The 15,050-nt window shown below is 33.2% G+C and overlaps 1 protein-coding gene across 1 annotated transcript in view; it reads right to left on the reverse strand.

The window, feature by feature from the left end:
* LOC104701518 (transcription factor bHLH30) overlaps window positions 1-1,019 on the reverse strand; it is a 2,478-nt gene extending 1,459 nt beyond the window's left edge. The window contains exon 1 of the mRNA XM_010417215.1: window positions 194-1,019. Coding sequence (XP_010415517.1) covers window positions 194-799 — 606 coding nt within the window. The 5' untranslated portion in view covers window positions 800-1,019. The remainder of the gene's footprint in view (window positions 1-193) is intronic.

The raw sequence follows: 15,050 nt of genomic DNA on the forward strand, positions 1-15,050 counted from the left end.
AAAAAAAAAAAAAAAAAGACAAAATGTGACATGAACTTTCATGTCGCAGCTACTATGTTTGTCCACTTCAGCTCTACATTGTTTTTTAGTAATAGTCTTTTCTTTTTAAAAAAAAATTTAACAACATCCGTTTTGAATCTTAACGTTGTGTGATGATGAATGTTTTTTTTATGTATAAAGAAATTAGACTTACTTTGGTGGTGTTGGGTAATATGCTACGGAGCTTAGCGAGATGATTATTGATTCTCTCTCTTCGTCTTCTCTCAGCTTCACTATGACTCTTTGAAGCAGCTAAAGCTTTAGCGTCCATGATCTCTTGTGCTGTCATCTTCCCTAACTCAGCTTGTAACCCAAAAGGACCCGAACCGGCTTGCACCACCGGACCTAAAGCCTCGGACAAGATCCGAAGCTGTTCATGATGATGATGTGTTTCTGACGTGGCTCCACCAAAACCCTCGTACCCGAACTGTAATCCCTGCCCGTGATGAACTTGATTTCTGTTGAAGAAACTTCCGTAGAAAGGTGCTGGAGTAGACGAAGGAGGAGGAAACTGATCGAACGGTGGTTGGATCGAAGTTGGTGGAGGGAGAGACCATATTGGGGAGACGGAATCTTGAGAGAAGATAGTGAAACCGGATCCAACGTTACCGGATGCTCCAAAGGTTTCGGATTGAGAGGGATCGTGATGATGATGATGATGAGAGATGAGTTGGTGAAAGAAGAGGTCGTTTTGGTAATTTTGTATGTTGTTCATGGCTCTAGAACTGTCTTCTTCTTCTTCTTCTTTCTTTGCGCACATATCACTTGTTTCTATGAAGACACAAGAGTCTTCATCTTTCAACTCTTTTTTTCTCCTCTCTCTCTCTCTCTCTCTATATATATATATATATTATATGTGTAAAAAGAATGGAAAGGTTGGTAAAAGAAGGTAGGAGAAGAAACAAAAGTTGAGAGAGTTAAAAAGAGACAAAATATTGCTTTCAAATGTTTATAGACGCACACATATATAGGAAACTCGTATGCGTTTGTATCCTATTCCTATATCTATGGTTTGAAGGATATAAAGAGGTTGCAACTTGTGTTATTGTGTTGTGGTGGAGTTATTAGAAAAGCAAAAAAGGTATTGGGGTTTAAGATTCTTTAGATTATCTATCCTTTTTATTTACGCATTTAGTACTTCACTGTCTATTTCTAACTTGCAGATTAACTTAGTTTGATTATAATAATAAAATCTACATTTAGAGCACTAAAATAGTTAATTGATACCACATAACAAAGGTAACACATTTGTAGGTATCAACATAAAAAATTGATAAGCCTTTTAACCAAAAAAAACAAAAAAGATTGATATTTTTCTCTCTTCTATATTAGACTACTAAAACTAGTTGATACTTATTAGAGAGCAGATAATATTGTGGAGGATAGTGTTTTGTTTCTTCTTTCTTTTTTTCTTTGGTCAAAAGTATTTCTCGTTGATGTAAATCCATAATGATAATATTAACCAAGAGATGTAGTCTAATATTAGTTGATACTAATATCGTGTTATGTTACCATTCGAATTCAAATTCTCATAACTAAATATTTTGACTTTGTTAGATTGATAAGTCCAACGAGATTTAGTCTTAGTGAATTAATGGATTAAATGAGTTAGGTTGTAATAGATACTATATGGGTTACCTGTTTTCTCCACATTTTTGTTAAAGACAAAAAAAATATTAAATGTTTGCTTTTAGATTCATCGTATCATAATATCATCATACCATCATTGTCATCATCATCATCATACAATTTTGCAATTTTTTTTATTACTCTGTTTAACAAAAAATGTCATTTTGACACATTTAAGATAAATTAAAAATATATTAAAATATACATATATGCCTTTATTTAATAAGTGTTTAATGAGTTAATTTATTCATAAATTAAGGGTAAAACTAGAAAATATAATATTCCTTCCGTTTCAAAATATAGGATGTTTTAGTTAAAACATGCATATTAAGAAATTGTTACCTTTAAAAAAGACTGCATAATATAAAATATACAATTAATCTAAAAGTTGTATAGAAAATTGGAAACATCTTATATTGTGAAATAAAAATACTTCTCTAAATATCATATATTATGAAATAGAGAGAGTATAAAAGATGTATTGGAAATATATAATAGTGCATTGAGAATGTAAAATGACACTCTTTGTGAAACAAAAATAAAATTCTAAAATAACACTCTTTATGAAACAAAAAGAGTAAAAAATACGATATTTGAAATCAAACATAATTCTCCAACTACATAATAAAAAGGATTCCACATTTTCTTGCTAAACAAAAATAATTCTGCAATTTCTTGCCATATTCAATTTTTTGTAAAACAAAATTTCATAAACTTTTGCCTAAAAGACAATGATATTATTTTTTATTTCTTGGGAAATCATAATTTTATGCTGTAAAGTGATTTTAAAAATCAGTTAAATCTGTAAATTTATCAAAAAAAGATATTTTGAAAAAGAGAAAAAATCATACAAATCCACAAATTTTCCTATAGATGATGATGACGACGATGATGCATGGTATAATGATCATGATGTTATGATGATGATAAAATGATAGTACGATGATGATGTGATGACAAAGATTGTATGATACCGATTTTATGATAAAATTGTTAACTATGAAAATTGTTTATATGATATAGTTATTTCACAGTCTGAATTGTTTAACCCCTTAATCCATCAAATTATTAAATTAAATAGATCATGAGTTGACCTAACCTATTTGGTAAATGGTTTACGTTGTTGACCTATTTAATATTCACCCTATTAATAATATTTAATGTTTTTTTTTTTTTTGTTGTTGCACAAATTAAATATATATTAATTAAACTTAGATCATTACAAAGGGAGCTGCTCAGCCATGGTGGCTTTAAAACAGAGTCAGTGTAATATTGATAATCTATACAACTATATCTAGCTAAGGCATGTGCCACCCTATTACAATCTCTCTTTGTCAAAGTGAATGAAAAATGCTGTAATTTGGAAGACCAAGTTCTTATGTCATGAATAAGATTTGTTAAAGAGACATCCACAATTTGGCCATTAACTAATTTTATTAGAGTTTGACAGTCTCCTTCAAAGACGATTGCCTGATAGCCTCAAATCCATGCATGTTGTATCGTAGTGAGCAATCCTTTTGTTTCTGCTTCTAAAGGAGATCAGACATTTTGTAGTCTAGTCGCACCCCACACTAGTGATTCACCCTGATGGTTCCTAAAAATCCATCTTCCAGTAGCCTGATGGGTGTGATGATCGTAGCTCGCATCAAAATTGCATTTAAGGGTCGGATGAGTTGGAGGTAGCCACAATGTTATATTCGTACGTGTAGTAGTCAATGGTGAAGATGTATTTTGTAAATTGTTTATCCATTCTTTTGTATCTGACTTCGACTGTAAAACTGTTTTTGATGCGCTCTCTCGATAATTATTGAAAACTTGGTTGTTTCTTGCTTTCCAAATACGCCATAAAAGAACAAAGGGTAATAATGAATCATATATGTTGGATGTTAGAGATTGATAAGTTAATAGTTGAGCAATGATATCCTCTGTATTTAAAGGTAGTTGAGTGATGTCTAGGGAAGAAGTACTAGAAAGTCTCCAAGCCATAATGGCGTAAGGACAAGAGAAAAGGGCATGGTGGATTGTTTCCTCTGTTTGATGACATCTCGAACATAAAGGATCAATGTTCATACCTCTTGTTCGTAATCTTGTTTTGACTGATATAGCTTGTGATAGAATACGCCATAGGAAGTGTTTGATCTTCGGTAGTAAACGCAATTTCCAGATTTTGTTCTTGAGTTCAACTGAACCATGAGGTATATTCAAAACAGCTCCTGGGTCAAAAGGATAGTGAGTGATGAACCAGTATCCAGTCTTGACAGTATAGCCTCCTGAGCGAGTATAGTTCCAAATTAGTTTGTCCGGTTGTTCCACTTGTGAGAGATGAATGTTTTGTATAATCTCCTGCTCTGACTGTTGTACCAAGGAAAGGAGTTTCTGATTATCCCAAGTTCGAATATCACCCGTTTTAGAGATAAATTGATCAAGTGTTGCAGGAGATTGCAGTGGTGAGGTTTGAACTAATCTGGGAGGATGCTCTTCAATAAAATTATCCAAACCTATACGAATAGATTTACCATCTCCCACAATATATCATGAACCTTTTTTTATAAGATCAAGTCCTATTAAAATAGACGACCAACCATAAGATTGTTTCTTTCTTTGTTTAGCATCTAAAATTGACTCATCCCGGTAATATCTGCTTTTCATTACTCCGGCAAATAATGAATTAGGATTTTGGATTAGCCTCCATGCTTGTTTTGCCAAAAGTGCATCATTGAATTTTGCTAGGTCCCTAAATCCCAAACCCCCTTCTCTTTTTGAACATTGTAATTTTTTCCAAGCGATCCATGGTATACTGCGTTGATTTGAACTTTTTTTCCCACCAAAACTGCATTAAGAGTGTTTCGATTTCTGAAGTGATTCCCAGAGGCAACTTGAAGCATGACATAGCGTACACCGACATTGATAAGGCAACCGAGTTTAGCATTATCTCCTTGCCAGCAGGATACAGTTTCTTAGCAGTCCAACCATTTGTATGTTTCTTGACTCTGTCAACTATGTACTCAAACATCTCCTTCTTTTTTCGACCAAACTGCTCAGGAAGACCAAGATACTTTCCTCCTCCTCCATGATTAGGGATGTCAAGAATTGATTTTAGGCGTAATTGAGTGTTCCCATAAACTCTACTTCCAAAAGTGATCATTGATTTTGAAGTATTTATCTTTTGTCCTGAATTGTATTCATAGACATCAAAAATATCTTTTAATGTTTGGCAGTTTTTCTTGTTTGCTTTGCAGAAAAATAAGCAATCATCGGCAAACTGCAGATGGGTAATACTTGGAGCATCATTGCCTATCCGAATGCCACAAAGATCTCCTTCACTAGCACTTGTTGAAATTAGATGACTGAATATATCTGAGCATAGTATGAAGAGATATGGTGATAGGGGATCACCCTGTCTAATATCCTTTGTTGGTTGAACATAACCATAGGGAGCTCCATTTATTAAGACAGAGTAGTTAATAGTAGTCACAACAGCCATGATCCAATTGATCCATTTTGAACAAAAGCCAAAAAGTTTCAGAGTTGTTTCAAGAAAGTTCCATTCGACTCGATCGTAAGCTTTAGTTACATCCGTTTTGACAGCCATATAATTCTGCGAGACTCAAGTTCTGACCTTACGTGAGTGCATAACTTCGTGAGCGATCATCACATTGTCTTGAATTAAACATCCTGGAATAAAATCTGCATGCGAGTCGGAGATTATGTCGTTCAAGTGTGGTTTTAATCTCTGAACCAAACGTTTGGAAATTATCTTATATAGCACATTGCATAAAGCTATTGGCCAGTAGTCTGAGAGAGTTTGAGGGTTGTCAATCTTTGGTATCATACAAATGTTTGTGTGGTTTATGCTCTGTTTCAATACTGAAGTCTCGAAAAAGTTTTGCACCTCTTGTATGACTTGTGGTCCGACTGTTTCCCAACAAGCTTTATAAAATATGGCTGTTAACCCGTCTAGCCCCGGAGCACGATTATCACCGATTGAACTAATTGCATTATAAATCTCCTCACTAGTAAAAGCTCTTGTTAGACTCTTATTTGCTTCATCAGACCTTGGGACTAAAATCTGCAAAATCCGATGGTGTGACTTGATGATTGGCCGTTGCAAATATATTGGTGAAAAAACTTTGTGCATGATCTCCAATCTCCTCGTTTCCCTGATATAAGTTCCCTTGTTCATCCGATATAGAGGTAATCCAATTCTTTGCAAACCTTGTTTTTGCGCATGCGTGAAAGAAACTTGTGTTTTGATCTTCAGCAGTCATCCATTGATTCCTGCTCTTTTGTTGCCAATGTTTTTCTTCATCACTATAGGCCTTTGTTAAGTCATCTTGCAATGGGATAGTTCTCCGTATATGTGGGTTTAGGCTCTCCATTGAAAAGTTTAAACGTGTTTGAAGTGTGACAATACGTTCTTCAGAGTTTAAATGGTGTTCTCGTTTTAAATTTGCCATACTTCGCCTGCAGTTTTTGATTCTTTCGGTGATTAAGATATCAGAGTCATCAGTATCAGCTAACCAACCTTCTTTAACCGCCTCCTGGAAGTTTGGTACGTCTAAAAGGCGTTTGTCAAATTGAAAAATTCGTCTTTTACGTTGGATTATGTCATTTAGGTCGAGTAAAACTGGCCTGTGGTCGGAGCCTACAAAGTCTAGAAACTGAGCCTCTGCATTTGGGAAAATAGCAGCCCCTGGAGAGTTAAACATGGCCCTGTCCAGACAGCATTGAATCGTGTGGGAGTGTCTTTCACCAACCCATGAGAAGGTATTTCCTCTTGAACGTATATCTTGAAGATCACACACATCAATCATATGTCTAAAATCTCAAAAAGTCCATTCTTCTCGAGCTGGTCCTCCTATCTTTTCCCGATTACAAATTATCTCATTAAAGTCTCCAATTAGTAACCAAGGTGCATTGCGTGAGAGGGCTAGATGTTCAAAACGTTCCCACAATTCATGTCTTTCACTAGGAACTGGGTGACCATACACACAAGACAAGTAGAACTTAATATTATTATGGTAAACAGTTACATCAGCCTCTCATCTTGTGAGAGCAAGGAAAGTACAACATTATCTTTCCAGAATAAACATAAACCTCCACTCCTACCTTGAGGGGGTTGAATAAAAGCATTAGAAAATCCTAGATCACACTTAAGTTTAGATATTACATCATTATTGTTTAGAGTTTCAGAGAGAAAGAGAAGATCACATTTAGTAAGAAGACAAAGTTTTTTAAGGCGAGAAGACGTTAAAGAAGGACCAACGGCCTGGCAGTTCAGGAGAGGATCTTCATATTGGAAAGTCTGGGGGTACCGGGCGCCCCGCGCCTCCGTCGAATCCATTGTTCACAGAGCAAGAACCAACTGAAACGGTGCGGTGAGTCTTCTTTCAAAGTTGGTTCAGGACCACCAACTCCTCAGCTGCTTCTGCTTTGTTAAAGGAAGTCTCAAATTGCACTCGCTTACGTTTCATGAACACAAACTCCGGTTGTGCATTGTCAGAGTTGTCATCAAGATAGTTCTGTGGTTCGTAAGGTTCAGCAACACATCCCACATACTTTGCATTCATATAGCGGATGCGCTCAACCATTAGATCCTTGTTCACGAAGACACTTGGAAGACTCTTATTCACCATCTGGTATGAGACATTACCCTGTATAGGTCTTGGTGATGGTGGTGGCATTTTTAGCCCCGGGATAAGGCTTGCAGGGTCTACAGACGGTAAGGTATTCGCCTCAGACATATCTTTGTCACCATTGTTGTGGTTCTCACCATCACTGTCATTATCCGAATCCTCTGGTTCAGAGTCATCAAAGCCAAGAGAGCATTCCTTTGCATCATGTTTAAGTGAACCACATTTCGTACAAAAGTTACGAAGTCGCTCATAACAAAACTTAACTATTGTATTCTCATCATCAATGAATTGGATGTTCTTTTGGAAGCGTAAGGCATCATCAATGTTCCAATCTGTCTTAACACGCACAGCCCCTACTTGCATCTCATTCTCATTGTAATCTACTTCAGAAACATAGCCTATCTTGTTCCCTACCCACCTAGCCATACCATTGGTTAAGCAAAGAGTTGGGATACCTTGAATTTGTACCCAGAAAGGTATGATCTTCATGTTAGCATCGCTTATGTTTGGGTACCATCGATGGGTGGTTACCATCCAGTCACCGAAGGACCAGGGCCCCCTTCGCAGCACCAAATTCAGGGAATCTTCAGACTGGAATCGAAAACTCCATACTCGTGGCATCTGCCGTATGAGTGCTCGCAGATTCTGCTTCAGTGGGTTGACCGGTGTAAAAACCAATGTATGGCGATTGACATAGATCACTTGGGAAAGGAACTCCGGTGGAAGCGAGATTGGGGCATCATCTATGCCCAAATTGAGATTTTGAACAGATTTGCGGATATTGTCACTCATATTTGGTATTATACTGAAGAAATCAATGGGAATTGGGAGAATGATTGTGGAAAAGCGTGGGAAAGATTTGGATTTATAGTAGACCCATGGCGGTTTGCTTTGACGGTTATCTCCCGAGAAAATTGGGAGAAACAAACTGTCAATTTTAATTGACAGAAAAAACTGCCGACATGGATCTCCTGAGTAATAATGAAGATTTTTGTGGACGGAAACAAACTCTTGATCTGGGAAAGGATCGGAGAGAAGAAATTGAAAGAAAAAGGAACGCGTTCGCCAGGGAAATTGTCTAAGGAGAAAAATATATTATTTTTTTTCTACTTTAATAATATTTAAGGTTAAAATTGGATTATACTACCCGTTTTGACACCCATTAATAAACAAAGATTAATAAGAATATTAGTACTTATATGTTTACAAGTAGTCAAATACTAGTGTCTAGCTAGTGCTAATGATAAACTGATCTTAAACATACAACTGTTTTTAATTTGTGGAACGAAGTTCTTACATGACATAACGTACCAAATATTCATTATATATTGGTCTTATATAAATGGACGTGTAAATCTGGAGATGTGTATAAGTATATATAGAAATTATTTATACGGTATATTATGGGTTTTAAAAATCCACACCTAGCACCGATTACGCCCCGTAAAATCGCTAAGCCCACCCTCTCCGTCTCGATTTATGACTAATCCCCACTAATATCAATTATCCAATTATACCTGTCTAATTTGATTATAACCCGTCTAATCGAATTACTTATCGTCTAATTTTGTATATAATGATTATTTTTAGAGCCACATATAAATCAAATATATATATTTTTTTGTTATTTTGACATTTAAATTAAGATTTAACTAATGTACAAATTTTTAATGAAAATCATTAATTTTCTTTTAAAATTATGTTTTATGTGTTTACTGTAATTTTAAAGACAATACTATAGTTTTATATTTTATTTAATGTTTTTATTTTAAGATAAATAGAGTTATACATATATTTAATACTATATATTTTTATTTTATTATTAATTTAATAAAATAATCTTAAAACTAGTCTCCTATTAATCTCTGATTTTTTTGCTAGGCGCTACACCCATCCCAACCGCCCGACTAGCGCTTAGCAATTTCTAAAACAGGGAGTTTTATAGACATGGATGTAATCTAAAAACAAACATATTAAATTCAAGAATTAACATTTACAACTTCTAGGTTTTTCCTAGATAAAAATGTTTATATAATAGTATGTCTATATAGATGTATGGATCATGGATGGTTTGCAACTTGGAAAGTTACTCTGCAAGTCGTCTTTGCTTTCAACTTACGGAAAGCTCAACTAAGGAGTGTAGCTATCAGGAGAATAAAAATTAATAATTTCTTAGTATATAGTGATCGGTCCAAAACTTTTTATAAATCACATCCTCTTATGGAGTAGGATATAGGGGAACTTGAGAAACACTATAACCGAAAAATAAATAAACAATAAGAAAAAAATGAGAGGAAAAAAAAGAAAAGAAAAACAGAGTAGAGTAAACACAACAAAACACACAGATTGTCGGACCGACCAAAGACTCAAAAAAGGCTGGCCATATCATCATGACCTTAGTCTCAAGCTTGCAATCCAAAAGCCCTTTTGCTTTCCCTTCGCACTTTCATTTCATTATAAAAGCTCTTAATAAATTTTGTCTTTTTAAAAATTATTGTTTTTTCCTAAATATATACTAGTATTCTTTACCAATTTATTTATTTATTAGATGAGTTATAATACTACAATACCGAGTCTCTGTATAAATCACATGTATATATATACATACAAATACATGCACGTGGGCGTATTAACAGATATGTATCTTTAGGTTTTTCTTTATGTGAAAAAAGTATATATTAACGTGATGGATACTTTCTATCTACGACTCGATCTCTAGAATGTTACGATATCAATGACAAAAACACGGTTCACACTAATTTCAGATAAGACGACCTTTTATTTTTGATTCTTGCAATCTTTATACAGTATATTATAACGTAAGAATTCCCTAACATTAAATTAAGAAAGATAGGTAGAGAAAACGCTTGCCAAGTCTCATTGAATATTGAGTTTATACTTTTTGAAGTAGATTATAGTATTAAATTAAACATCAGAGACTGTTTAAATCATATCTTAAAGCAAAAAAAAAATGTCAATAAAAGTCTGAAAAGAACAGAATAATTGTGCATAGCAAAAGAAAGAAAGTAGGGAGCCAATTTTGTTCATGAAAACAAAACCAGTGCTCTTATCTCTTGAGCTTCATTTCCCACGCTAATCCTTTATGGCTTCCCCAAAGACCTTTTAATCATTTTGTCTTGGAACGTACTCCATTTCTCTCTCTCTCTCTCATGCACTTTATAACCAAATTTAACATATCGGAGTTGTAGACAAAAATAAATACTTCATCTGAATAACCATTAGAGACTTGATTTTATTTTTATTTTGAATTTCGTTTTTGCCCCTCTATTCATGCTTCCAGAACTATTTCAAAACAATGTCAATTACTATACTGTATTGATTTCGATTGATTGGAGAAGAGAAATATTTTTTGTTTTGTTTTTGTTTTTGTTTTAAGGAATGGAATACGACAAGAAGGAGAAGAGGACACATAAAGGTCACATAAGGCAAAGAATAATATGGGAAAACAAGTGAGGAAAGGAGGAATGATGATATATGTTTCCATTCACTTTTTCAAAGAAGCACGCACAGTTTCCCATTCATATTCTTCTTCTATTTTCTTCAACTCCTCTCTCTCTCGCTCTCTCCCCATAACACTACAGGAGTATAGACTATATAGTCTTAGAGAAATTATACCTTTTCATTGACTAAAAACTTTACTACTACTATTCTTTTCTACCAAACCGCATTCGTAAATGTCAGCATTTTTGTTAAAATTGTATTTCCGCTGAATTAGCTCATAGTTGTCATAAAACTTCAGAAAAATCAATAATGAAGCTAAAAAAGAGACATAGCAAAGGCAATTGATCAAGGTAAACTAGGATTTTTATTTTTGAGATTTGAGACTTAAAAAAGAAACAGAATCTGAATACAATTATGGTCTCAGTCAAACGTTAATGAAAATTAACTCTAAGTATATTATCCATTTTTATGTTGTTCCAAAAGGTCAGGTACGTTTAGTTGTGGAATCAAAATGGATTACATATAAGTTAAATTTAGTTTAGTGAGGCAAGTGTACTCGGATCACTTATTTCTTATAAAACATTTTGCTCTACTTCTAGAAATTTTGGTCACTTAGATACTGTAAACATTTGTTTGACCACTTTTTAAATAAAAGAATAAAGTTTGATTGTTTTCACAAATTATAACACATATTTTACTGTTGTCAAAAAAAAAAATAACACATATTTTATTTAAATGTGAGTTAATATATGTAAAAATGCAAAATATTTTGTCTTTTGCCTTCTGTGTTTACAACTTATAATCTACATATAATAGCAATTCGAATAAATTCCACCAAAATTTGTGTTTTTTCAATCGTATATTTTGGGTAATTTTCCAAAAAAATCTGTATATTTTATAAAAAGTTGCGATTTTTCATTGTAATGGTTTTTATTGTAAAATTGCAACTGTTCAGCATAGAGTTGTGTTTATTCGAATATTCGTCTCTTTTGAAATATATATATATTTGTCTGTTTGAACTGTTTTCATTTTTTGCCATGACACAAAATAATATAAAATTATAATCTTAATGGTTTTTACACCTTTCTAAATTATTCACTAGCATTCATTATTTTGAAACTAAAAAAATTCCTCCAATTCTTGATTTAACAAAAGATTTTTGGAATGATGAATATAATTTACAACTTTTAGTTAATTTTAAATATAAAAATTTAATGAAAATACATAGAGTTTTTTTTCTAAGAGTTAGATGGATTATATAGCGAGTTTTTAAATTTGACTTTTCAAAATGATAATAAAGATATCTTCTATTTAACAGCAGTTTATATGAGTTATTATGTATAATCAAGTGCAAACACAACAGTTGCGATTTTTTGTAGTATCTTTTCATAAATTTTTTGTTTTTATTTGTTTTTTTAAATTCAAACGGTTGTATCAGTACATTGTAGAGTTGTGTCTTTTCACTATATTTTATTTAAACTTTTCATCACAATTTTTCGTTCTAATAGGTGTGTCTATTTAAATAGTCATATCTTTTGAACTCTCTTTATATTTTTCTCTTCATCAGTAACTAACAAGTTCGGTGATACAAATTTTCCATTTTATGTTGAATCTAAATAACTGAATATTAATATATAATATTCAACGTTATTATATAATGTAACTAACATTTTAGTAATGATTATAGCAATAGAGAAATTTAATACTACTTAATATAGAATCTACAGTTGCATCTATTTATCGTAACTTTTTGTTATTTTTTAAAATATTTAAAAATAATAATAACTATCTAAATAAATGCGAACAACAGTTGCGACTTTTCGTAGTACTTTTTCGTAAAAAAATTGTTTTTATTTGTTTATTTTTTGAACTCAAACAGTTGTATCTATTCATTGTAGAGTTGTGTCTTTTCACTATATTGTATTCATATTTTTTCATCACAACTTTTCGTTCTTATAGTGTGTCTATTTAAATAGTCATCTCTTTTGAATTTTCTATATATTTGTCTCTTCATCAATAACTAACAAATCATTGTTCGTTAAAACAAATTTTCCGTTTTATGTTGAATCTAAATAATTTGAATATTAATATATAATATTCAACGTTATTCTATAATCTAACTAAAATTTTATAAATAATTGCAGCGATATATAAATTATATAAATCTTAATATAGAATTTACAGCTGCGTCTACTTATCATAACTTTCCGCTAAAACAATTTTAATATTTAAAAATTATTTTATTTTGTTTTTTAAAGTTGTGTATTTTTGAAACGACCCAACAAGTTTTTTTTTAATAATAAAATTATATAAGTAATAATAATAAATAAACGACAACTAGTGGTCCCATACCCACTAGCCACCTAACCACAATCACAACCAACAACGAAAATAAACAATACCAATAATAACCGATATTATAACATAATGCATATCCAATAACCAATCATCAGAAAACATGAAACCAGCAACCTAAAAACGTTTCTAATGACCCAACTCTAACAACCTAGCACTGCCAGACAACATCCAATCGAGTCCCTAGAACATCCTCCTCTTCATTGCGTTGATTCCACGATCACACTTTGCCTTTACCTGAACCACAAACACAAATTGCAATACATGAGTATTTTATAAACACTCAGTAAGGCAATCCTCCCATCTACTGGGCTATACACACAAGCAATAGAGACATCTCTAACCATCAACCAACAATCAACAAACAACAAATAACAAACCAGGACTCTTCATCGACCGACACCAACATGCATCGACCGACACAACATGGGGATGCATCGACCGACACAAGGGATGCATCGACCGATGCAAGTTACACAAGCATCGACCGACACTCGCACTGCATTGACCGATGCAACATTCCGAGCATCGTGTTCCCCGAAACTTCTCGCCGGATCTTTGTTCCTGCAACCACAAAACTCGATCCCAAGCCACAAAAAAGCTTCTAACGTCCCAAATAACCATCTAACAAGTCTAACAACACATAAACAAGCAGATCAGAGAAGCTCTAGCTTAAATAAGCCATGGTCCTGCACTGACCTTTGCCAAGACGATTCTGAACCTTAAACAAACAAGAAAACACTTCTAGGAAGCTCCTACAACGATCCCAGCTATAGATCTCTACAGGAACAGCCTCAAATCTTCAGAAATCACCAAGAACACTCAAGAACACTTAGGGAGCTTTTCTCTCTTTCTTTTTTTCTCTCAAAAGCGGCCAAAACCCGACTAATGAGACAAAACTCGTGTTAAGGGTTTATCCTAACCCAAAACGCAACATTTAACTTAACTCGTCTGCAGAAAACTGAACCTGCATCGACCGATGCAATCCCCTAAACCGGGATTTTGGTTCGCGGATGTTACAATTTTAATTTTAATTTTTCGTTGATACAGTTTCACTCATTATTAAATATATTTTTAATTATAGTTACTTAATAGAAATTGATATTTACTCATTACAACCATTAGTTCAATATTCTCAATTAGGATCTATTTGTCGTAATGATTTTTTTTAATTGTAGCCCTTTACCATAAATTCTTCATAAAATATCTTATATATATATAATTTTTTTTGTCAACCATTGGACCACAACTGGCCGGCCCATTAGCCAAATTCTTACATTCGTAGGAAGCATGACTCGATCCCTGGTGTGATGTTGCCTTTTACAATTGGACTTACCTCATGCCACTGCACTAATGTCACTCCACATATCTTATATATTTATAATACTTTAAACAATATTTTTTGCAAAGTTGCATTTATTTTACATAATATTTTTTTGTTATAAGTTTTATTTTGATGGTTGCGTTTTTAGTAACTGTTTGTGTATAATGTTTATATATTCGAACCATTCTATTACATCCAAATGATTTCATGTATAATTTTAATTTTTTTTAAGTACTTTCCTCGCATCATCGGGTCTAAGTCCTAGTTTTTAAAGTAGCATAGAGATATCAAAAAAAAAAAAAAAAATCGAACCCCTAATTTTCTCCACCAGGTAAGTAGTATTTTTCACTTCACTTGATGATGTACTTTAAAAAAAAAGCAAATGGTTCTTTATGATGAACCAAAAACTCGTAAGTTTTTGGTTTCGGCTCATAGCCTCATAATCTCTTGTCGGATAGAAAACCAAACAGGGTAAATCAGTTTTGTTAGGCCGCCGTATCCCAAGTTTAGGACTTCCTTTTAATGAGTTACAAGTAGAGCCAATGGTTTCTGGTGATAATGTCTTTCTTGGATTCACAGTTTCAGTTATACGTTGAAATACAAAT

This window comes from Camelina sativa, chromosome 7 (assembly GCF_000633955.1).
Source record: "Camelina sativa cultivar DH55 chromosome 7, Cs, whole genome shotgun sequence".
NCBI lineage: Eukaryota > Viridiplantae > Streptophyta > Magnoliopsida > Brassicales > Brassicaceae > Camelina > Camelina sativa.